The sequence below is a fragment of the Oryctolagus cuniculus genome, chromosome 11, assembly GCF_964237555.1.
Source record: "Oryctolagus cuniculus chromosome 11, mOryCun1.1, whole genome shotgun sequence".
NCBI lineage: Eukaryota > Metazoa > Chordata > Mammalia > Lagomorpha > Leporidae > Oryctolagus > Oryctolagus cuniculus.
Window position 1 is genome coordinate 114965974 of NC_091442.1, and position 23231 is coordinate 114989204.

General features: G+C 65.9%; 2 protein-coding genes across 5 annotated transcripts in view; one reads left to right on the forward strand and one right to left on the reverse strand.

Moving 5' to 3' along the window:
• The first annotated feature begins 331 nt into the window (after positions 1-331).
• Positions 332-9634, forward strand: MAFF (MAF bZIP transcription factor F). Of its 3 annotated transcripts, none has more exons than XM_051845936.2 (3): positions 332-552; positions 7463-7529; positions 7920-9634. In XM_051845936.2, the coding sequence occupies exons 2-3, from the start codon at positions 7494-7496 to the stop codon at positions 8367-8369; spliced, it is 486 nt and encodes a 161-aa protein (XP_051701896.2). In that variant the 5' UTR covers positions 332-552; positions 7463-7493; the 3' UTR covers positions 8370-9634. The 3 variants fall into 3 exon arrangements, with proteins under 3 accessions (XP_051701896.2, XP_051701898.2, XP_051701895.2); XM_051845938.2 differs by lacking the exon at positions 332-552 and adding an exon at positions 2628-4220; XM_051845935.2 differs by lacking the exon at positions 332-552 and adding an exon at positions 4276-4528.
• A 903-nt stretch (positions 9635-10537) lies between these two features.
• Positions 10538-23231, reverse strand: part of TMEM184B (transmembrane protein 184B) — a 47125-nt gene continuing 34431 nt past the window's right edge. The window contains exons 4-10 of one of the 2 annotated variants that reach the window (XM_051845909.2): positions 19495-19585; positions 19004-19079; positions 15966-16057; positions 15139-15308; positions 14761-14955; positions 13228-13248; positions 10538-12499 (exon numbers count right to left, since the gene is read on the reverse strand). In XM_051845909.2, the coding sequence (XP_051701869.1) occupies positions 12258-12499; positions 13228-13248; positions 14761-14955; positions 15139-15308; positions 15966-16057; positions 19004-19079; positions 19495-19585 (887 nt within the window). In that variant the 3' untranslated portion in view covers positions 10538-12257. The remainder of the gene's footprint in view (positions 12500-13227; positions 13249-14760; positions 14956-15138; positions 15309-15965; positions 16058-19003; positions 19080-19494; positions 19586-23231) is intronic. The other variant, XM_051845910.2, reaches the window with a different exon arrangement.

The following is a 23231-nucleotide window of genomic DNA, read 5'->3' on the forward strand; positions in this document are numbered from 1 at the left end:
CATGGACAACCTCTTTACCGGCTGTCTCGGCTCCCTGCCTTTCAATAAATAGATAACAAATCACGGGACTGGATGAGGTCATCCGGACAAAAGGCTCAAAGCGGCAGCCAGGGAAGCAAATGACACCCCCACCCACGCGAGCTCTCGCGAGGCGTCCCGCGAACGCATCCCGGGGGCGCTGGAACCGGGGCTGGGGCAGGCTTGCAGGAGGGAGGGAGGCGGCCCCGGGGCGTGGCCTTTTCCCTGGGGCGTGGCCTCTCGGGGCGGGGCCTCCCGGGGGCGGGGCCGGGGCGGGCGGCCGCGGGGTGACGTCACCGCATGACTGGGTTTTTATGAATGAAAGGAATCCTGTGAGTGAGTAATTCCGGGAAGCTCGCCTTACAACTCCGCGCTCCCAGGCCCTCTGAGCCGCCCGCCCCACAACAAAACTCGGCGCGGCGCTCCCGGGACCCGGCTCGGCCGGAGAGCAGAGGGTCAGGGCGCGGGGCCGGACAGCGGCCGGGGCAGCGGCGAGACGCGCGCGGGGCGCCAGGCCTAGCGGGCCGAGAGACGGTGAGGACGCGGGGCGCGGGCCGGGGCTGCGCGCGGGGCCGCGAGGCGGCGGGGTCCCCGCGCCGGGGGTCGTAGCTGAGGCGGGGCGCCCGGGCCCGCTCCGTCGGGGCTCCCGCGGATCCACCGCGCGGCGGCGGGCGCGGGCCGAGGGGCCAAGACTGGACCCGCCGCGGCCGCAGCCGGCTTGGGCGGGCGGGGCAGAGCGGGCCCCCTCCGAGGACGCGGGGGCCGCGGGAGGGCGGGCAGGCGACGCCGGGGGCAGCGGCCCTGGACCCGCGCCCGCCGTCCTGCGTGCGCGGTGTGTTTACGTCCGCGGCCGGCGGCTGCGTGTGTTCTCTGGCCGGCGTCCAGGTATCCGGCCCGGGGCGCGCGCGGTGTACCTCGGGGCGGGGCGCGCGTGCGTGTGCCCCTGGTGCCAGCGGGCGTGCCTGTGTGTGTCCATGGTGTCCACGCGTGTGTACCTAGGAGAGGGCGTGCCCCAGGGCGTCCACAGGAACGAGGCAGAATGAAGACAGCGAAGGCGGCGGCCGGGTCCGTGATCGCACCGGGTCCAGGGATTCTTCCCCGCCTCCCACTCTTTCCTGCCAACCAGGGCTGCCCCTCCCACCGCTCTCCGTGGGGTTTCCCAGGGCCGCAGCCATGTGACCCACAGCCTGTGCCTACAGACCCAGGGTGGGGCGCGGTTGGCCAGACCTCACCCAGCTGGGCTGGGCACCTCTCACCTGGCACCCTGCTGGGTCCCTGAACTAAGGTGTGCTGGAGCCCAGGGTCTCGTCCCCAGATTTCCCGGCTCCCTGGGGAGGGTGGACCCTTAGGACGCTCACTCACCCCCGGGGCTGCTCATCCCCTGTCCCAGGGGAACAGACAGGCCTGGGGGAGAGGGGGGTCCCAGGCGAGCATTCTGGGTGGTGGAGGATGGGCAGGGCTGGTTTCTGCCCTCCTGGTAGTGCACAGGTGGGACCACCCAGTCGGGGCGAATGGACGGACAGCCGGGCCGCAGAAGCCGGTCAGCAGCCAGCGGCAGAGCCAGGGCTGTCAGCTGGGGCCCGGCGGGGTCAGCAGGCGGAGTGTGAAGGGTGGGCACTGACCTGGCCCCTTTCCCTGTAAGCTGCAGAAAGCACGCGTTTGGCCCGGTGGCAGCTGCTGAGGGTTCTGGGCGCTCACCTGGCTCCCTCTCTCCCCACGCACAGGCTGCAGAACCGGGGGCGGGGGGCAGCGAAGGTTGCCAGGGCGAGGGTCGTCTGTCGTCTGTAAGCTTTGAGCCTTTGGGGCTTTGCGCCCGTGGCTGGGACCCTCGGTGTCCCCGTGTGCAACCCCCAGAGTGGCAGAGGGCAGGTAGGAAGGGGACATTAAGGCCGCCTCTGTGCACAGCCTCTTTCCCGGGGGCACACGAGAGAAGGCAAAGCCCACAGTTCCGGGCCAGCAGGATGCGGGGCCGGGAGCCAAAGCCGGGCAGGGAACATCCCCAAATAGGGCCGCGGGTCACGGGCTGAGGGGAAGTGGCTCTGACTCAGTCGCAGATGGAAAGTTAGCACTGGGAGCTGCAGCCGCTCAGACGCACCCCAGGTCCACGGGGCCGAGGACAGCGAGGGCTGCCCCAGTGCCGACGCTCTTAGCCTCGCCTTGCCAATGGACCAGGCGCTGGGGGGAGTCCTTGTGGTTTGAAAGTAGGGACGGGGCTCTGACTTAGCCAAGGCAATCAGGGAGGCGTCCCTGAGGAGGTGACTAGCGAGCGATGGCGTGGTGATTGTCCGAGGAGCCCTTGGCGTGAGGGGCTGTGATCCCCGCGGACCCTCGGCGCCCGTCACGCCACAGCTCTTGGATGTTTGCAGACGCAGTGCGTGAGCACTGGGCCCATGTTCCCGAAGAGCTCCGCGCCCTGAGGCGGGAAAGGGCCTGGCGTCTTGACACTGTCCCCCAGAGGGAGTGGGGCTGGGGGCTTCACACACGCACGCACACGCACACGCACGCACATGCATGCACACACATACACACGCGCATGCACACACGCACACACATGTGCATACGCACACACACTCATGCACGTACACACATACGCACACACGCATGCACACACGCACGCACACACGCTGCCATGTGTCTGGGGAACACGCACACAGGATGTATGCCCATTCATTCAGCTGATGTTAGCCTGAGATCCTGGGAGCAGGCGGAGAGCCTGGCCTGTATGGGCTGGAGCGGGGGGCAGCCGGGCAGCGGTGTGGGTCTGTGTCAGTCCTCCTGACAGCTCCCGAGGAGGACAGGGCGTGGAGGTGGAGGCGGCTGTGGTCCTGGGCCATCCGAAAGGAGAAGTGGTCTCTGGCTGTGCAAGCGCAGAAGGGGCTAGGAGTTTGTGTTGTCACGCCCCCGCCTCCAGGAATCCTGCACTGATTTCCTTACCCTCCTCCCAGGCCTTCCTCCGCTGGTGGTCTTGGTGCTCCGAGGATACCACTAGCTTGGAGGCCATTACTGTGGGAACGGGACCTCAGGCTGAGGGGCGGTCGGCATGCCGGGGAGGGGAGGCCGGGATGTGAGTGGGGGGCAGAGCCCGGGCTGGAGCCACCCGCCGTCACTTCCCTGCTGTGCTTGGTTCCCCCTGCCCTGCTCCCCTTCCAGCAGGGAGGAGTGCCCCCAGCGCCAGCTGCCAAGACCCAGGAAAACACATTTTTTCCCTGTGTCCTCACAGCGCGCAAGCGGAATGGCTCGGCAGCCAGGAGGAGCCGTGCCAGTGGGTGGGCCGTCTCCAGGCTGTCTCTGGGGTGGGCCTGGGGGCCGGGGACGGGGCTGCGCGCGAGAGCCGCTGGCTGCTGATTGGGCGAGGCCTCTGTCAGTCCCCAAGAGAAAGCTCACTCCCCAGGCCTCCAAAGAAGGTTAGGAACCTGCAGACCCTGGGAGGGGTTCTGCCGGCCTCCGAGGGAAGAGAAGAGGCCAGGAAGGGAGGCCCTGAGAGAGCGCTGGCCGGGGTGGGAGCAGGCCCCGGGGCGCCAGTCCCCCACTGCCACCCGCAGCCACCCGGCCGAGGCCGGCTCTGCTGCTGTGCAAGCCCCAGGCCGGCAGGGCCGGAAGCCCCAGGCTCCAGGGCTCCCAGCACAGCGCGGCAGCCTGTGGGACTTTCCCTCTGTGACTTTCCCTCCGTGACATCCCCTGGGCACGGGGGCCTGCGGGAGCCGACGGGCTGGAGGGGAGTGCGGAGGACTTCCTGGGGTCCGTGTCCCAGCCAGCCCCAGCAGCGAGAGGGGCAGGCAGGGCTGTGTTGAGAAGGACTCAGAGGCTCTGTGTCACTTCCTGGGAGTACGTGTGGGCTTGATGAGCCATGAGTGGGCAGGGGCGGGGGAGAGGGGTGTGGTGGGCGAGCCAGCCACTCGCGGCTCCTGAGCGTGTGGCCCCTGCCAGTGTCTCCGCGCTGTGCCTATCATCAGGGATCACCCCATCATCAGGGGTCCCCTCGCGGCCGGCCCCTCTGTGCAGCCGGATGCGGGTGTCCTGGCAGGCCCCGCCCAAAGCCTGGCCCCTCGAAGCCCGGCAGTGGGCACCAGGGTGGCCTCCGTCCTGAACCTCACATGAACCCCGTCCTGAACTCCACCCCGTGCTGGCTGTGTGGCCCAGGGGGCTGCCAGGCATCAAGTCACAGTCGTCAGAGGAGCCGGCACTCAGTCCAGGCCTCACAGGTGCCCACGGGACTTCAGGCAAGCGATGGCCTCTCTGGGTCTCCGCCGCCCCCTGGGGGAGTGAGGAGGTGGGGCCTAGGGCTGTAAGGGCCGTCCCTGGGCTGGCCCCGGGCAGCTGGGAGCTGCTGAGGCAGAGCGCTGCCAGGGCTGGCTGTGGCCCCGGCTCCGGCAGCTCGGATTCTCGCTTTCCTGCCCTCCCGGGCGCTGGCTGACCGCCACTGCATGCACCCCTCCGCTCCACCAGAACCTGCCAGGCAGGTACCGCGCAGAGGAGAGTGGACACCCGGAGAGGTGGAGTCTCGGCCAAGGTCAGGTGGCCTGGAGAAGACGGACAGGGCGTGCCCCCACTCAGTGCTCTTTCCGTCTCCCACTCCCCACCTTGCTCCCTTGCCGTGCCCCGCCCCCCGCCCCACCCGTGTGCCGTCTCTACCCCTCGGAAGGGACACAGATGGGAAGGAGGAGGAACTGGGGGCTGGCCTGAGGTTTTCTCGCAGACTGTGTCTGGCCAGGCCTGGACGCTGACCAGCTGGGTGACGGTGTCAGTGACTCCGCCCAGCCAGCCATCCTGGTTCAGCCCCTGGAGCTCCCTGCCTGGTGGAGAGACAAGGAAACAGCCCATGGCTGTGTGGTGGGGAGAGGGGGGTGGAGGTGGGGGGTGGTGCCTAACAAGGCCTAAAGGTCAGGGAGGGCTTCCTGGAGGAGGAGGAGGAGGAGGGCACAAGGATGAAGAGGAGCCTGCCCGACAGAGGAGGGGGGGGGGAGTGCCCGGGTGGGGTCAGAGGAAGACATCCACATGGCTGGGGTGCACAGTTGAGGCTGTGCACTAGCCTGGGGATGGGCCGGCCTCTGGCCTCAGGACAGTGGGAGCCACAGCAGGTTCTAGTCTGGTGGTGGCACAGGAGGGTTCACAGGGCAGGAAGCTCCCTGGGGCACTATGTGGCAGGGCCGTGTGTGGCTCTGACGGGCAGGGTGGCGGAGGGCGGGGTCTGGACATGTCAGTGACTGGTCAGGGCAGTGTGGGGTCCATATGATTGGGCCAGGCAGGAGGGATAGTGAGGGGGCAGGCATGGAGGCCTCCAGAGACAGCTTGCTGGGCAAGCCAGGCCCGAGCCCACAGGGACTGGAGGGGCTAGGCAGGGAAACTGAGGCCCGGGCCCAGGCGGAGCCCACTTGTTCAGCAGTGAGGGCTACAGCTCAGAGCTCCACCAGGAAGCAGGCCTTCCCCACCGGGGAGCCGCACAGGACACCACGGCTGCTGAGCGCTGGCCTGGGACCCTGGGCCTCGCCCCTCCTGGCCACCACACGGGAAGTCCCTAGAGCCCGCTGGCCTGAGATCCCTGTGGGTGCCAGCTTCCCGCCCCTGAACCGCTCCTCCTTTCCCTGGAGCTGCTGGACCCCCTGGCCGTGTGGGCGGGGAGGGGCTGGCAGGCCCCTGCCCCAAGCCCCGGGAGGCAGCTGTGGGCCACAGGACCTCCATTCCACAGACGCAACACGCAGGAGGATCGGTCATCAGCGACGCCCACGGTGCTCTAGAGAAACCCGAGGCTGGGGAGGGAGACAGGCTGTGTGTGTGCACGCGCCGTGGGCACCAGTGGCTGGGAACATGGGATCTGAAGCAAGCTCCGTGGCTGTCCCGGGAGCAGGCATGCCGGGCGGAGGGAGCTCCCTGGTCCCTTGGAGGAGCAGCCAGTGCTGGGGCGCACCGCTGCGGCCGTGGAGACCACTGGGATGGGCGCCGTGGAGGCTGCTGGGAGAGGACAGCTGCCCTGATGGACGTGCCGCCCTGGGTCACACGCGGGGCGGCACGTGGTGCAGAGAGCTCTGCGGGCCGCCCTCCACAAGCCCCGGCGTGTGCGGGCCAGGGCCTGTTGCTCTTGCATTCCTCCAGGGTCCCCAGCACACATGCGGGTCCTGCCGGCCGTGTCAGGGAGCCAGGGCCTGTCCCCGGCCCTTCACGCCCTGCCTCCAGCTCCTGGGGTCTTGTAATGACAGCGTCTAGGACGCCGGGCTTCCAGTCACCAGGCAGCTTCCTGGTGTTCTCCCACTCCTCACGGGGGTTGGCCCAGGAGCGCGCTCGGGTCACACCGCAGGAGGCCTGGTCACCAGGCAGGGACAGGGTAGCTGCTTTCAAGGGGCCTTGGGAGGCCTTGCCTGTCCCAGAGCAGTGACCGCTGACCCCGGCAGGTGCCGTCCTCGAGTGTTTATAAACCTCTGCGCCCCCAGTGCCAGGTGCACGCCTGGGCAAACAGCTGCTGCCACACCTGGGGCCCCGCTGCCTGGGGCCCTGCTGGGCCACGCCCCCTGTGCTTGGGGAGGGCTGGGGACTGGCCCCGCGCTGTGTCCATGGGGTGCTGGGGACATTGTGAAGTCCTTGGCTATACGTGTGTTATGTGTACTTCTCTGTATGTAGGTTATACTTGAAGGAAAACTTTTTTTTTTAATTTATTTATTTGAAAGAGTCACACAGAGAGCCAAGGAAAGGCAGAGAGGCAGAGAGGCAGAGAGGGAGAGAGGGAGAGAGGGAGAGAGGTCTTCCATCTGCTGGTTCACTCCCCAGTTGACTGCAACAGCGGAGCTGTGCCGATCTGAAGCCAGGAGCCAGGAGCTTCCTCCAGGTCTCCCACGCGGGTGCAGGGGCCCAAGGACTTGGGCCATCTTCCACTGCTTTCCCAGGCCATAGCAGAGAGCTGGATCGGAAGTGGAGCAGCCGGGACTTGAACCTGCGCCCATGTGGGATGCTGGCACTGCAGGTGACAGCTTTACCGGCTACGCCACAGCGCTGGCCCCGGAGAACTTGCAGAAATCAAGTCAGATCACAGCTGGGCCGGGGCAGGAGTGCCCACTTGTGAGCTGTGGGTTTGTGGGGCGCCTGCTCTGCACTGCCCCGGAGTCAGGCGTATCGACGTGTGGTGAGACAGGCAAAGCCTCTGCCCTCCTAGGAAAACGGATGGAGAGAGACGAACCACAAAACCACTCAGTGCACAGGTGCAGCGAGTGACACAGGGGCGCTTCAGCCCCGCGGCCAGGGAAGACCTCCCCGAGGAGGCGACCCTGGGCTCGGGCCTGAGTGGTAGAGGGTCCCTCTGAGGAGGCCGGGGGACAGCATGTGGCTGGGCCAGTGTGCAGAGGAAGGGGCTGGGCGTGCGCTCCAACACAGCAGGGGCTCCGAATGCTAAGGGAGGAGTTGGATTTTACTCTAAGTGGGGAGCAAAAAACAACTGGTGGCCTCCTTTCTCCCCTAGGTCTCCAGCCCCGAGGGCACCGGCTGCCAACATGTCTGTGGATCCCTTATCCAGCAAAGCCCTGAAGGTGAGGAGGTGGCCCGGCCGGGGCGCTCACTTCCCCTTCCCTTCCTGGAATCCTCCAGGGGGCTCCGCAGGCGTCAGGCACTCGTGACGTCATGGGAAGGGCCCCCGGGCTGCGGACCGGGAGGCCCGGGGCGCAGGGGGGCTGTGCGCCCCCAGGGCCGAGCACTTCCCCTTTCAAAGGTGCTTTCCGGGCCGAGCTCAGGAGCGGTCGGTGCTGGGTCGGAATGCGGGACGAGCCGGGGGCGGCCTCCTCTGGCGCTCGGATCCGGCGTCGGCTGCATTTCTTCCCCTTTCCGGATTCCAGCCACCAGCCGGGGCGGGCGGGCGTGGGGGGCGCGAGGCGCGGGGGCGGGCGCGCGCGGCCCGGGCCTCAGGTGCCCCCTGCCGGCAGATCAAGCGCGAGCTGAGCGAGAACACGCCGCACCTGTCGGACGAGGCGCTGATGGGGCTGTCGGTGCGCGAGCTGAACCGGAACCTGCGCGGGCTCTCGGCCGAGGAGGTGACGCGGCTCAAGCAGCGGCGCCGCACGCTCAAGAACCGCGGCTACGCCGCCAGCTGCCGCGTGAAGCGCGTGTGCCAGAAGGAGGAGCTGCAGAAGCAGAAGTCGGAGCTGGAGCGCGAGGTGGACAAGCTGGCGCGCGAGAACGCCGCCATGCGCCTGGAGCTCGACGCGCTGCGCGGCAAGTGCGAGGCGCTGCAGGGCTTCGCGCGCTCCGTGGCCGCCGCGCGCGGGCCCGCCGCGCTCGTGGCGCCCGCCAGCGTCATCACCATCGTCAAGTCCGCGCCGGCCCCCGGCCCCGGCCCGGCCCCCGGCCCCGGCCCCGCCTCCTGCTCCTCCTAGTGCCCGCCCCGCCCCCCGCCCGAGCCGCGCCCCCAGCCCCATCCCATCGCCCCTCCCGAAGTGCCTAAGCGAGGTCTCTGCCCCAGGGCCCCCTTGCTCTGCAGCCACTTGCCCCTGTGGCGAACCCACATTTCCTCCCGGGGCCGCGTCTTCCTCTTGCAGCCCCCGAAACTGGGACCCAGTGCCTTGGGGAAGGGCAACTTCGGTAGGTCGTGGGGGCGGGGCTCCGGCCGTCTCCGTGGGACCGTGGGAGGAGTTGCCCCTCCTCATGCTGGGAGGAATGGGACACGGCGGCCCCGAGAAGGGGGCACCCCTTATTGGGTAGCTGCTCCGATTGTGCCAATATGCGCCCTTGACACCAGGTCTGGCCCTGTCCCTGACGTGGGGCTGTCCTGCTGAGACGCTGCCCGGAAGACCCCCCTCCTGCTCCCACCTCCGCCTTGGGTTGTGGGGGTGTCTGGCCTTCCAAAGCCTGGTCATTGGATACGACCTTTGAAGCCCGGTGACTCACGGGGACGGTGCCCGGGGCCACATTCAGTGAGTGAGTGAGCTGGAACCAAACACCAGTTCCCACTCTGCTGCAGGGTTCCAGCCACGGTTTCCACGGGACGGTGGACAGGGACTTGGAGAGGTGGCGGAGGGCTGCCCTGGTCTGGGAGCCAGCTCTCTGCAAGGGACAGGAGGAGAAGCAAAGGGACCAAGAAAGTGACACAGACGGAAGAGAGGGAGGGAACTGGCCTGGCCACCCTGGGCTCTCCCTGCAGCCAGGGTGCTCTGGAGCTGACCAAAGAGAAGGGACGAGGGAAGTGACCGTGTGGCAGGTGGAGGTGAGGAGGCAGAGCCTGTGGTCCTGCTGCCTGGTGTGAGTCCCTGGGTCCGTCCCTGCCCGCTATGGGGTGGGGCGACCAGTGCACGGATGGCCTTTCTCCTGCCCCCCCCCCACTGTATACACCTGCCCCCCACTGGTTATTTATTGCACGAATCTAAGTTATTCTCCCCAGCCAGAGCCCAAACTCCCACTCCTGGGGAAAGTGGCACATGGCCCTGAGCTGGGATTTATATTTTATACCTGCAAATAAATCACAATATTTTATCTTATATTTAGGGAAAGCTGGATGGCAACAACACACACACAAAAAAAGTATTTAAAAAAAAAAAGCCACCCTTGCCCGGCCCCCAGACGTTATTTATTTTCTGACTTACAGTGAGCGCGTTATCCGCATTCTGTATTTTGTAGACTTCCTGAATAAAGTCCTTTTTCCACAGAGACGTGTTTGCGTGTGAGTGGGGGGCCTAGGATGGGTCGGTTCTCGCCCCCTGGGGACCCTCTGGCAGGTGGGAGGGCGAGGCCCATCTCTGGCTTGCGCACGGCGGCGTGGGGTGGCCTGGAAGCGGGAACAGGCCAGGGCCGCGCTGACTTACAAGGCGCCCTGGGGAAGGCCAGGACGAGGAAATCTAGGGTTCAGGTCCCTGGGCGTCCCCTCAGCGAGCGCAGCCCCTCCCAGAGCAGAACTCCTGGGCTCCTGGAGTCACCCTCCCAGCGAAGCAGAAATATGGCCACGTCCTGGGAGGGGCAGGCAGCAGCTCCCTCGGCGCAGCCCTGGCCTTGCCCTTGGCCCGCTCGCCAGTGTCAGCCCAACCTGCCGGCCCCTCTGGGGCGTCGCGGCACTGGTGTCTGAACCCAGCAGCCCCGCGCCGTGGAGCCTGGGGCGCCCACTTGGCTTCTTGCAGCCTCACCGGATCCACCCCAGGGCATGGGTGGGGAAGGCACTGGGCGCCCAGGCTGTGAGCAGGACTGGGGGGAGGGTGGGTTCTGGAAAAGCACTGGGGCCAGGGGGGCAGAGGGGACTGTTTACCTTGGGCCTGGGGCGGGCTAGGAACTTCCCCCACCCACGCAGCATTCCTGAGCGCCCCTGTCAGCCGCGGGCCAGGTCCCAGGAAGGCCTGCGCAGCCAGACACCCGCGTCCCAGGGTGGAGGATGGGCACAGGGGAGGAGGAAGAGCCTGGCTGGAGGGGCCTCTGGTGGCCAGGCGGCTGGGGAGAGGCCATGTGACAAGCCCCCACCCCCACCCATGGCACACAGGGAGGGAGAGGGCTTCCTGCCACCCCCGCCCCACACAGGCCAGCACACGCAGGGGTTGGAAGCAGCGCAGCCGAGGCAGGAGGGTTTCGGTACAATCTATATTATCTCATATATATATATATACTTCTTCCTCACTTTATCTGCTCACTTCTGTCACGCATTTAAAATGTCACAGAGACCAAAATAGAGCGGCTTTCTGGTGGAGCTCAGGGCAGTCATACAACGAGATACAAAACTAGGCTCTGTCTTCTCATACGTCATACAATTAATTTTCAAGTATTTTTTTATGTACAAAGAGCTACTCTATCTGGAAAAAACTAAAACAACAAAGACAAGGTAGGTTATGCGTCCTGGGAAGGAGACGGAGCAGTCGACACGCGTTCCCGCCCCTGCGCTCCCCGACCCCACCCCACCCCACCCCCACACCAGCAGGCACGGACGGGGGCAGGACCCAGCAACACACTTTGGCCTGGAAGGAGAAAGGAAAACGAGGAGGGGACGCAAGGGGCGGGGAGCTGGCCAGGGCCGCCCTCCGACAGGCGGCCGAGAGCTGGCGTCCAGTACTCCACGTGTGGGCTCCGGGCTGGGATGGATCCACACCCCCACCCGCGGCCCCCCCATTCTGGGAGTGACAGAAGATCCCTGTGGAAGCCACAGGGCAGGGCCCTCCTCACCCTCCCTCCCTGGAGAGCCGGCTGCAGCCCGAACCCAGAGCTCTCCAGGTGTCAAATGCCAGCGCACTGTGCCCACGTGAGCCTGCGTGGCGGCCTGAGGCTCCTCCTACAAGGGACCCATCTAGGCCGGGCCTGCCTGAGGGGTCTGGGGACAGAGGGGGGTGGGGAGGGGGTGGTCCTGGCCACTCCTGAGGCCCGTCCAAGGGTGCCTGGCCCGGCACTGCAGGGTCCTCTGAGTGCCAGCAGCAGGAAGGCCCCAGAGCAGACGGGGGCGGAGAGCGAGCGTTCATATGTGACTAAGGCACAGAAGAGATGGCCGGGGGCCACATGAGGCAGAGCGCCAGGCCCTGTGCAGACAGGAGCCCAGGAGAGGAGCCGGGGACATCTCCTCCCACCTCCCACCTCCCACCCTCCCCCCGGAAACTGGCCTGAAATGCGGAGACTCAGACCCGTCCCCTGAAACCGGAGGGAGAAGCGCCAGGGAGAGCCGGGACCGGCAGAGACTCCTACTCCACCAGGAAGAGGGCTGGGAGGCCGGCCCGGGCAGCCGGAAGCAAGGGCTCCACACCCGTCAAGAGGAAGGACCCCCTGTCCTCGGCAGGCCGTGGGCAGGGCGCGGCCACGTCAGGCCACCCAGCAGGGCTCTTCCTGAGCACCTGCCCGGGTGGGGCGGTGGCACGTGGTGTCTGGCTTGGACCCTTGCAGCATGCCAGGCAGGTGGGCCAGGAGGGGCCCATGGGCGTCCACGTGCCCTCCTCTTGCCGGGGCGAGGCGAATCTAGCATCAGGCAGAGGGGAGCGGGAGACGGGAGCAGGCCCGGAAGCCCCAGGCCAGGGTATTGCACGGTGCGAGGGGTGGGCTGGGCCTGCCGACCTCAGCAGGAGTCTGGGCAGGGGGAGGGTGGAAGGCCACAGCCGCTGGTCCCCGAGAGCATCTGGCCCAGTCCCGCGAGGCCCCCACGAGAGCGGAGGCCCGTGTCCTCTGCCCCTGGCCTGGGCGAGCGTGGCCTGTTCTCGGGGCAGCCGGCGTCTGGCCGCTCCTCAGGAAGCGATATGTGAGTTTCTGGTCCGATACATAAGGGCCAGCCCAAGCCGCGCCGGCCGCCCCCGGCCCCGGCCGAGCCGCCCGCGCTAGAACTCATCGTCGGAGCTGAGCAGGAGCGTCTTCTCGTTGTCGCGGGCGCCGCTCAGGCTGTGGGAGCGGGCGAGGCCGTGGGCGCCGCCGCGCCAGGTGGGCCCGGGCTCCAGCGTGGACTGCTGCGTGTACTGCTGGTAGGCGGGCGAGAAGTTGTGGATGGCGTCCTGCACGATGTCGTGCGGGTTCATGGTCTCCTTGAGGCTGCTGGAGATGCTCTTCATGGGGGCGCAGCGGCCTGCGGGGCGGGGGGCGGCGGGAGGGTCAGGCAGCGGCTCAGCCTCGGGCCCTGATCCCCGGCCGGACCCCACCCTGAGGCTGTCCTTCAACCGAACCTCCCGAGAAGGGGCAGGTGTGGGAGCCAGTCCTTTGGCTGGGGAACAGAGCAGCCAGGGGGCCTGCGGGGAGGCAGACACGACACCCTCGGGAGGCCAGGCCGGGCTCCGGGGCCGGGACACAGTCATGTGTGCTGGGCGAGAGGGCCTGGGAGCTGGGAGCGCCCAGGCTCCGCCGACACCCCGCCCAGGCCCCTCCCATGAGGACAGAGCCGACATGGGAAACCCTCCCCGCTCCGCTCCACCGCGCTGCCTCTCCGAGGGGAGAACGGCCCGGGCCACAGTGCCGGCACACGAGCGAGGAGCCCAGCTCTGGACCGCAGGACTTTTGGACTTAACCAAGGAGCTCTCTCCACCCTCGCCTTCCCCGCCGTGGAAGCATCGCGAATGTCCCTGCGACCCCGTTCACACGCACTGTGCCCCAGAACGGAGCAGGGTGGATTCCAGAACAATGAGACCAGGATGGAAGCAGGCAAGCTCTACCGACGGTGCTGGGGCAGGCAGCTGTGCTGGCGCCCACCCGCAGTGCCCGTGGGAAGGAGATGGGACACAGGAGGAGCTACGGACAGAGGCGCGACAGTGACCAGAACTGACGTGCAGGACAGACGTGCAGACCGAGAGTGGGACCTACCGTAAGGGCCGTATGTCGGCACTGCCCGCGGCCAAACCCGGGGCAAATGTGGGGCAAGGGGGCGGGGAGAGGAGCCGGAGAGACAGAGAAGACAAGAGACAGCTGAGTGACCGTGGCGCCCACACCTCCCCTCCCAACCCCCCGACCCCGCCAGGCACCCAGGGCATCCAGCTGTCCTCTGTGACCTGAGGGGACGGTAGCTCAGCAAGGCCCCTCCCAAGAGCTCACACAGGGTGGTGGGGGCTCCCCCTCTGTGTCTAAGGCTCAACACCCGACCCCAACTTCTCTCCAAGCCCGGCTGCAGCTTTACAGAGCTCACAACACTTTACAGACAAGGAAAATGCGGCTCGGGCCTGGGCTAGCAGGCGGGCAACTGGCCTGGCCACACGTAGTCGGAGGCAGGCAAGGGGGAGGGCAGCCCGCGTGGCCGGGCTGTATTGCTGGGGTGGGTGTGTCTGGGGGGGCAGCGTGAGGAGTCAGCTCGGGCCAAGCACAGCCCCACAGTGCACAAACGGTTCTGTCATGGCCTGCCTGCTCCTGGGGGGGGGGGCTCCAGGCCCCAGGCCCCAAGCCCAAGGGTGAAATTCCCATGGCACAGGCTCTGCCAGGCCAGGTGCCAGGGCCCTGCCGTCAGGAGTGGGTGGGTATTTGCTGGATCCTTCCCAGTGGGGGCCTGGTGGGCACAGGGCGGTGTGCAGAGAGAAAGTGACTGAAAGCCCCCGGGCCGCAGGTGTGTCGGAAAACAAGGTCCCAGTGGGCCTCGCCCCCGGGGGCAGGAATGAGGGGGAGAAGAGGGGGTGGGGCAGGGAGCCCTATGGCCACCCAGGGGCCATGACCTGTCACACCGCCACTGAGGCCTGAGGTGGCCACGCTGGCAGGACCTGGGGAGGCCGCAGCTGGATTCCAGGGCCACGGAATCCACGCCGTGCTGGGTACAGTGGCTACAGACCTGCCAGCCCCTTCCCTGGCCTCCCAGAGCTCGCCCTCCCTGCAGGGGCAGCCCTCGGCCCTCGGCCCACGGCGGCTTCTCCAGGCGGCGCCAGGCAGGTCCCAGCCGCGGGCCTCTGAGGGTGGGGCCGGGGGGCACAGCTTTAAGAGCTCGCCAGGGCATTTCCACGTTCAGTTCTGACCAGCAGACCAGCAGGAGAGAGGCGGCTGCCCTCTGAGCCTGCTTGCGAACTCGTCAGGTCTCTCGTCTGTTTTCAGAACTTCAGAGACAGGAAATCAGGGCCCGGACGGATCACCGTGCTCACGCCAGCAGCCCCGGGGGACCTGCGTGTTCGCCAGAGTCCCCGTCTGCTTTTCTGTCATCCTGGGCTCCACACTCAGATCTGCTGCAGGAGATCGGTGGGCTTAGCTTCCAGGACAGATCGGCAGTGCTGGCGGCAAGGGCGTGGGTCCCTCCTGGCCTTGTCCCCCAGGCCCCAGGGGCCCCCTCTAACGTGTAGACGGGGAACCCCACGGCTGACCGGCAACTCCTCCAGGAAGGAGGCAGGAGGGAGGCGGGCCCCGGGCGGGGACCCCAGCTCTCACCTTGAGCGTCCAGCCTCTTGTCAGCGTAGACCTTGTAGGTGAAGGCGTGGCGCAGGGCCAGGGCCGCGAAGAACATCTCCACACAGATGATGAAGTCCTGGTAGCCGGCGGCCACGGTGCCCTCGCCCACTGACACGCGAGCCGAGTGGATCTTGGGGATGGCCCCGCACTTCTCCAGGATGGCCAGCAGCATGCCTGCGTGGGGAGGCACGGCCTGGCCCCAGCTCCTCGTCGGCCACCCAGACCGGGGCCACCGATTCCCCAGGAAGAGGCCCTGCCCGGGTCCCCTGGGAGCTCCTGGGAAAGGCCCCCCCAGCGCCCCGAGCCCCCCCCCCCCCGCCCCAAGCTCCCAGCCGGGAGCCTCCAGCAGGGCCTTACCTTGCCAGAAGGAGAGGAAGATGACAGACTTGACCATGAAGAACTTGAGGACGGGGCTGTAGGGGCTCAGCAGCTCCCGGGTGGCGAAGTAGAAGAGGAAGAGCGCATAGAGGGCCAGGCTGACGGAGATGTTGTAGATGATGGTCACGTAGAGGTAGCCGCTGGTGACGCTGCAGAACAGGGCAGGCTTGGCTGGGGCGGCCCCACCCCAGGCAGAGTGTCCCCCCCGCCCCGCCCTGCCTGTGTGCAGCCCAGAGCTCAGTGAGCTGCTGAGGGCGGCGACAGGCGCCTGGGGAGACAGCACCTGCAGGGGTGCCCCAGGGCAGAGCTGCGCTTGCGGCTGTCCCAGCTCGGGGGGCCACTCCTGGTGGGGGCCAGCAGGGAGGCCACAGGCCAGTGGGTGGTGCCAGACTGCCCTGCTGCCTCAGGCTTGCACCTCTGAGCCCCGTGTCCAGGCAAGGCTGTCGTGTGCACCCCAGGAGGAGGGCGCGAGATACCCAAGCGCAGGGCCGGCACTTGTGCCGACCTCTGGATGACGCGGATGCAGCTCACAGAGCCAAGTGGCTCCTGGCCCCGCAGTGGTCCCTGGGATTTTGTGGCCTGCTCCCCAGCACCACCGAACACGGCTGCAGCCGAGGGCTCGCTCGCTTGTGCACCGGCAGTGGGGCTAAGGGCAAGAGTGCCCACTAGCAGGCTTGGGATCAGAGGTGTGGCGAGGCCTGCACATCCTTAATGCTCAGAGGGGCACGGCCGCGGGACCTGCCTGGCAGCCCCCCTCCCTCAGCCAGAGCACGGCCCACACACCCCGGCGGGGACCCGCTGCTTACTCAAAGTCCCCGTCCCGGTACTTGCCGAAGGCCTGGAGGACCACGGTGCTGACGGCCATGAGCGGCTTCACCACACAGAACTGCAGGGTGGCCTGTTCGGGGAGAGAAGGAGGCGGCGCCGCTCTGAGGATGAGCACTGGCACCGGAGCCCAGGCCAGACGCTGGGGATGGGGGAAGGCGCCACGGCCTGCCCACAGGGACTGCTGTCTGCAGGGGAGGCAGCCTCTGTGGGAGACCAGGCCAAGGCCAGGGTGTCGGAAAGACCAACCACACCTGCTGAACGGGCCAGGAGACAGAAGGCTCCTGGGGGAGCGGCATCAGCCACGTGTCCGAGACAGAGGGGGATGGTGGAGCAAGCCGCCCACACAAAGACCTAGAGGCAGAGGGGACGGAAGCCAGGGGCTGAGTGCTGGGGAGGGGGCTGGGAGATGGCAGGCCGGGTCCTGGGAGCCTCAATGCCGGTCCCACAGGGAGTGGGGGGTGGGATGGGCGAGGGCCCCCTTCCATCCAGTATGGCTGTTTCCTGGGGGTCTCACTGGGGTGGGGGAGGAGGGTCTAGCGCAGCACAAAGCGCACAGCTCTGGGGTTTTGAAAGCTCGGCTTGGCCGCTACTGGCCGCGTGGCCCAGGCCGTACCCGGGCTCCGAGCGGCAGCCTCCCCAGGAGAAGGGCTCTCACCAGTGCCCTGTCCCGGGGCCTCTGCAGGGGGAGGCGGCGTAGAAGCACAGCCTCCGCGTGGAGGTCCCCACCTCTGCGCTCTCAGGACGGGCTCTGCCATCCTACCTAGCTTTCCACAACCCCTACAGGGGCCCCAGGAAACCAGGCGGTGTCCACAGCGCCCACAACACCTCCAGGGCCACCTGTCTGAAAGCAAGTAAACCAAGCCAGGAGGCCCCCTCGGAGGAGGTGGGCAGAGCTGGGCGCCAGCCAGCCAGGCTTGAGGGAGCCTGGCTCCTTCCAGATCAGGCAAGCAGCCAGGGCAGGGAGAGCGACGTGCGGAGGCCCGGTCAGCCCCAGCCGGGAGGAAGAGGGAAGTGCGGACGCCGCCGAGCCTGGTGAGGCCGGGTTTCCCTGGGTGCTCACGACGCGCTGAGCAGGTCCCAGCGCCAGCGCCCACAGCGCACACAAGGAGACTGAGGCATGGAGAAGCTGCAGTGCAGCACCCGACCCCCCCCAGCCCCCAGCCTGCTCTCAGAGGGCCTGCCCTAGCCAGACCGGACACCACGACCAGCAGGGGCTTCAACACGTGCCAGGCCCAGCTCCTTCCCAGACCTTCCTGCTGGGCTGCAGTCGGGGGGCTGACTGCCGTCAACGAGCGCCCCACAAGACCCAGACACGGGGCCCTGGCCCCAAGGACACCTGTGCCTGCCTGGGGCTCTGGGGCGCTACAGGGACTCCTCTGACCCTGTGCCAAGGGGTGGAGGCCCTTCTCTTTCCTCTATCACAGAACCTCCCCCTACACACACACACACACACACACACGCACACGCACACACATACACACACACAGGGCTGGGGAGGAATTCACCTGAGACACACACACACACACACACAGAGGGCTGGGGAGTATTCACCTCACACACACACACACACACACACACACAGGTCTGGGGAGTATTCACCTGAGACACACACACACACACACACACAGGGCTGGGGAGGAATTCACCTGACACACACACACACACACACACAGGGCTGGGGAGGAATTCACCTGACACACACACACACACACACACACACACACACACAGGGCTGGGGAGGAATTCACCTGAGACACACACACACACACACACACACACAGGGCGGGGGAGGAATTCACCTGAGACACACACACACACACACACACAGGGCTGGGGAGGGATTCACCTGACACACACACACACACACACACACACACAGGGCGGGGGAGGGATTCACCTGACACACACACACACACACACACACACACACAGGCCTAGGAGGAATTCCCCGGAGACTAGTGATCAGACTACAACTTTGCAGACAACACAACCATGAGGCGAGGCAGTGACTCACAGCTCGGCCAGCTGCTGACAATGACCCTGACTGCCCCACCCTGGGCCCCAGGCACTGCGGACTCTTCCCTGAGGTCCCCAGGGAGACACTCTGGATTCAGAACACCTTAGGGAAGGGTGCTCTGGAAAGCAGGCCTGCAGTCTGCAGGTCCAGGTCCAGGCTGTGATGTGCCCAGGCCACGGGACTCCACGGGGGAGGAGCGGCCAGCCCTCCCGCAAGTCACGATGACGGTGACTCGGTGACCCGGCTGTGGGCGGCCCTCCACCTCGTGACTGAGCTCTGGCAATGCAGGAGGGGCTGGCAGAGGCCCGTGGAGCCCCGGAGGAGACAGGCACCAGGCCGGGAAGACTGGGAGTGGCATGCTCAGACTCCACGGGCTCTGGGCCAGCACCGGGCTAACCACTTCGCACGTGCGACCGTACAACCAGCCCTGCAGAGAAGTCTCACTCCCACCTTACAGAGGAGGAAACCAACGCTCAGAGAAGCCGAGAGTGATCTGAGGTCACGCAGTCGAGCCAGACAGCCGGGCCCACCACACTCCTCCGGCAGGGCGGGGCTGCTGCAGGCCACAGGGAGGACAGCCACGGGAACCGACACTGCCGGACAGCCCCCAGGGAGACGCCGGAAGCAAGGCCTGTTTGGTCACGTTTCTTTAATGCTGAGAGCTTCCTACCCTCCAGCCGCAGCCGGCGATGTTCCGGTAAGACTAGAACGCTCATGCTAGCCCACGTCAGAGTGAGCCAGAGTCTGGGACCTGCTCCTGCCCAACGCACCACACCAGACGCTCCCAGGACCCCGACTGCTGCCCGTCCGGGCACGCCCTGGCCAACATGGTGCCTCCTTAACAGCTTGGGGCATACATGCTGGGGGCTTGAAGTGCCTTGTGAGAAACAGGAATTCCCCAAGTGGGGCCAGAGTGGCCAGCAGCAGGGTCGACCCCCCAAAGGCTTACAACCCCAGACCCCAGCCCCTGCCTGTCTCCCTCCTGGCCTGTAGACGCACCTGCTTGCAGAAGCGCAGGAATCCGATGGAGTAAGTCTTCCCCCAGAGGCAGCAGGTGCCGTACATGCAGCTGGACCTGAAAGAGACAAGCGCAGCAAGAGGGTGGCGAGGTAGCAGCCAAGACCCCTTCCCGGGGGGCTGGGGAAGGCTGCCCTCTCTCCCACCCAGGCCACCAGGCACAGATGGGGAGCAGCTTTAAACCCATGGCCATGGCCAAGAAGGGGCGCGGCAGAGCGGCTGCCCATGCAGTAGGCTGCCCTGGCCCGACCTATCAGAAAGCACTCACTGTAAAAACCGGGGAGAAGTAAACTAACAGGAAGGCACGAGGGAGACGGGAAGGGACAGAGCGGGGAGTCACTGACTCTCACAGGAGTCCGTGAATGGCCCGGCTCGGGACGTGTGGGAGGAGCCCAGCAGGCCCGGGTCGTGGGCAGTGTCCAGCTGGTGCCAGGACCGCTCACGTGCAGGGGCTGTGGGCACGTCATACTCACTCGATGGGCTTCCCTCTGATCTCCGACATGATGGAACTTTCTCCCCCGAGGTATTCATAGCACAGGCTCAGGAAATTGTAGATGACCAAGGCTGTGGAGAGGGTGTTGAGAAAACCACTCCCATCAGCAAGTGGAGTTCCAAACAGCAGTGAAAGTGAGAGCCAGCCATGGCAGCAGGGAGGCGTCGGGAGTGCCGTCCTAGGCTGTGGAGCACAGCTGACCGACAGCAAATGCAGTGAACATTCATCTGCAAGTTCAAAGCTAGGATGCACGGCTTCACTGGTGGGGATATCGGGATTGTGCGGGGAAGCCCCGCTCTCGGGGACACAAACAGGGGGGCTTGGGAGGCCCGGCAGGGGGCATGTTCTGGGGTGAACACGCTCATCTGACGATGATGATAACCCATTCCCTGGGGGGGGGGGGTCCCAGGAGAAATTCTGAGCAAGAATGAGAGCAGAACCTTCACCCGCCCGGCACCCCTGGCGGTGCCTGGTGTGGGCACAGCACCAGAAGCCGTGAGGAAGCCCGGGAGAGGTGCACAGAACACAACACAAAAGGCTGAGGGAGCTCGGCCGCTCACTCTGACCCGGGGCATGGCTCAGCGTCCCCGCCAAGACCTGGGATCCGCGCAGCGGTTTGTGTGAAGGTCGCTGTCAACACAGCAACGTGGGGGCCAAGCCTGCTGCCAAAGCGCGCAGCCGCGCCAGGATCCAGGGAGGAGGAGAGCGCAGACAGCAGCGAGAGGACGCAGCAGAAGGCACAACTAGGGAGAACGCGGGAGCAGAGCAGGAGTCAAGGACGCGGGGACGAGGGGAGCGTCCACGGAGGAGCGAGGCCAGAGGCAGGCCAAGCCGCCACTTTGGGACGCCCGTATCCCTCATGGGAGTGCCTGGTTTGAGTTCTGGCTCCTCTGCTTCTGACCCATGGATGGTTCTGGGGGGCAGGAGATAACCAACAGCTCAAATAGCTGGGCCCCTGCCACCCAAGTGGGAGACCCAAGTGGGGTTCCAGGCTCCTCCTGTCTCTGGCCCGGCTCAGCCCTGGCTGTTGCGGGCATTTGGGGAGTGAACCAGCAGACAGAAGATCAATCTCTCTCTAATAAAATGAGAATGCATGATCCTTAGGCCGTGGCTCCATAGGCTAATCCTCCACCTTGCGGCGCCGGCACACCGGGTTCTAGTCCCGGTCGGGGCGCCGGATTCTGTCCCGGTTGCTCCTCTTCCAGGCCAGCTCTCTGCTGTGGCCCGGGAGTGCAGTGGAGGATGACCCAAGTGCTTGGGCCCTGCACCCCATGGGAGACCAGGAGAAGTACCTGGCTCCTGCCTTTGGATCAGCGCGGTGCGCCGGCCGCAGCGCGCCAGCCGCTCTGGCCATTGGAGAGTGAACCAATGGCAAAAGGAAGACCTTTCTCTCTGTCTCTCTCTCTCTCTCACTGTCCACTCTGCCTGTCAAAAAAAAAGAAAAAAAGAAAAAAAGAAAAAAAAGAAAATGCATGATCCAAAGCCAGCAGCGGTAGGGAGGCCTGAGGGCTCCCGCACCTGGTCTGACCCCTGCAGCACAGTCCTTCCAGGCTCCCTGGCGCGGCTCCATCAGACACCCGAGGCTCCAGGGGGTGCCTGGCTCCTGCAGCACGAGTGCTGCCCTGGTCCTCAGAGCAGGTTCTCTACCCATCTGCACGTTGTGCTTCCAAGTCCCATGGCCTGCGGTGCCCCTCTCACGGCACTCCGTGGGCCCTCTGAGCCCAGCTCGATGCCGCCCACCCAGACACCTCTGGGGACCAGCGTGGCATCTGCGCTCTCTCGCCCCCGGACTTCACGTAGCAGGCGCTTTCCAGGACTTCTCGCTGAGGGGCATGAGCACCCACGGGCCTCCCGAGGAGCCCACTCTCCTTGCAATGCAGCCACACGCATGGGCAGGCCACAAGCGCTTACTCGTCGCAAACCGCAGCACAGAAACTATTAGGACACATTTTTAGGCAAAAGCTGGCCATAACAATCAGCAAAGAGCTGTATTTGGGGTCGTTTTTGCCACTCACGGTGGCTCAAGTCTCCCACCACTTCCAGGCAGCACCCACGTGGACACCCCCTCGCACTCAGCGGCCACGCTGTGGCTGTCCGTTCACACACACGGCAGAGGGTTTGCGACGCGGCTCTGCCACCAGCTGGTGGTAACAGACTTGCCCGAGAGGTGACTGTGAGGGTTCCGTCTGTGTGCAGGGTGCTCAGAGGCACTGAGTGGCGGCTGTCACGGCCCCCTGGGAATCTGCCTGCCCCCCTGGGGCCCATGCGCCCCTGGCTGCTCAGGACATCTGGTGACAGCAGGAGCACCACTGATTTCCAGGGCGCTCTTCGCTGACTAGAACTTTGGGGCAGGGGGAAAGAGGAGTGAGCTCAAGCCAAATCTGTTGTCACTGAAAACCTCTGTCCCAGGCCACACAGGGTCAAGCAGAACGGATGTGTCCACTCGAGGCTGGGTCCAGCTGCCTTGTGAGAGAAGCTCTGCAGAGGGGGGGACCTGGGACCATGACGGAAGTGACATTCTGTGACATCTGCCACAGGGGGCAGAGAAGGCTGCTCCTCTGGCTCCTCTTCCCTTGAACTTGAACTTCTCACCTTGGACCCAACCTCCACGCCCTGAGCAAGCACAGGGCGGCCATGGGGGAGGCGACGCGGAGCGGGCTGAGGCCCCTGGCTGACAGATCAACTGCCAGACACCCAAGTGAGCCTCAGGTGACCCCTGCCCCAGATAGCACGGCGTGGGGACACCCTGCTCCCGGGAGGCCTGGGCAAATTCCTCACCTCCAGGACCCGTGAACAAGACTGGCGTACATGGTGGTGCTCTGGCCGTGTGCTTCCGCACTCAGCCGCTGGGGAGGCTCCCGGTCGTGCCAGGACCTCCCCTCCTCGGCACGGTGGCATCTTCTTTACGTCCATCCCCACGACCACTCCTGCACCACTGGTCTCCTCCATCTGGCTGATCCTTCCAGGCCAGGGGCAGAAGGCAGGACTCAGGAGCCCTGGGCCTGTGTCTGCCCGTGGCCCGTGGTTCCACCCCCTACAAGGCAAACACCCCAGGGGTCCGTGCCTCAGTTTCCACATATACAAGCAGGGGGTAACTCTTTGAGGAGCGTGTGCAGTGGAGGATGAGGCGCGGTCCACGCGTGCTGCTGTTGGTCTTCTGGACCCTAAACGCCAGGCAGGTAGGAGCTGAGTCCCGCCCCAGGGACAAGCAGAGGTCCCGGCTCGTGCGGTCCCTCAGATGAACCCTGTGCGAGCCCCACACTGGGTGAGGCTGCTGGGGCAGGCAGCCTGCTCCTCTGCTGGACCTCGCCCTGCCCTGGGCGAGCAGAGACAAAACCTGCAGAGAAGCTGGGGCCGGAGGGCCAGTGTGTGGACCTGGGGAGCCGCAGGTCAGCGCCCCTCCCAGGCCCCCAGGATGCTCTGGCGCCTGAGCTCCGCCCCTTCCTGCATCCGGGCGTGCGTCAGCACACTCCAGTGACGCGGGCGACTGCCTGTCCACCTCCCGCTCTGCATTCAACTGTCAGAATCATCAAATTTCATCTGTCTCTCAGTTCAACACTCTTGACCTTTTAAAGGTGCTCTGGGGCCAGCCGGTCTGGAGAAGAGCAATTTGCTGACGGTTCCCTTTACAGAACCCTGGTGAGTCAGGACCGTCTCACTCCCCCTCCTTGGACGTGACTCCACCAGCCTAAACCTGGGCCCACGGCCGCTGCAGCA

What these genes read in the sequence shown, in the direction of transcription:
- MAFF (XM_051845935.2), top strand. Translation starts at nt 4,443, where the DNA reads ATGCACCCCTCCGCTCCACCAGAACCTGCCAGGCAGGTACCGCGCAGA. An exon ending in GAGGTGGAGTCTCGGCCAAG is followed by an intron (nt 4,529 to 7,462) that starts GTCAGGTGGCCT and finishes TTTCTCCCCTAG; the next exon opens with GTCTCCAGCCCCGAGGGCAC. An exon ending in TATCCAGCAAAGCCCTGAAG is followed by an intron (nt 7,530 to 7,919) that starts GTGAGGAGGTGG and finishes CCCTGCCGGCAG; the next exon opens with ATCAAGCGCGAGCTGAGCGA.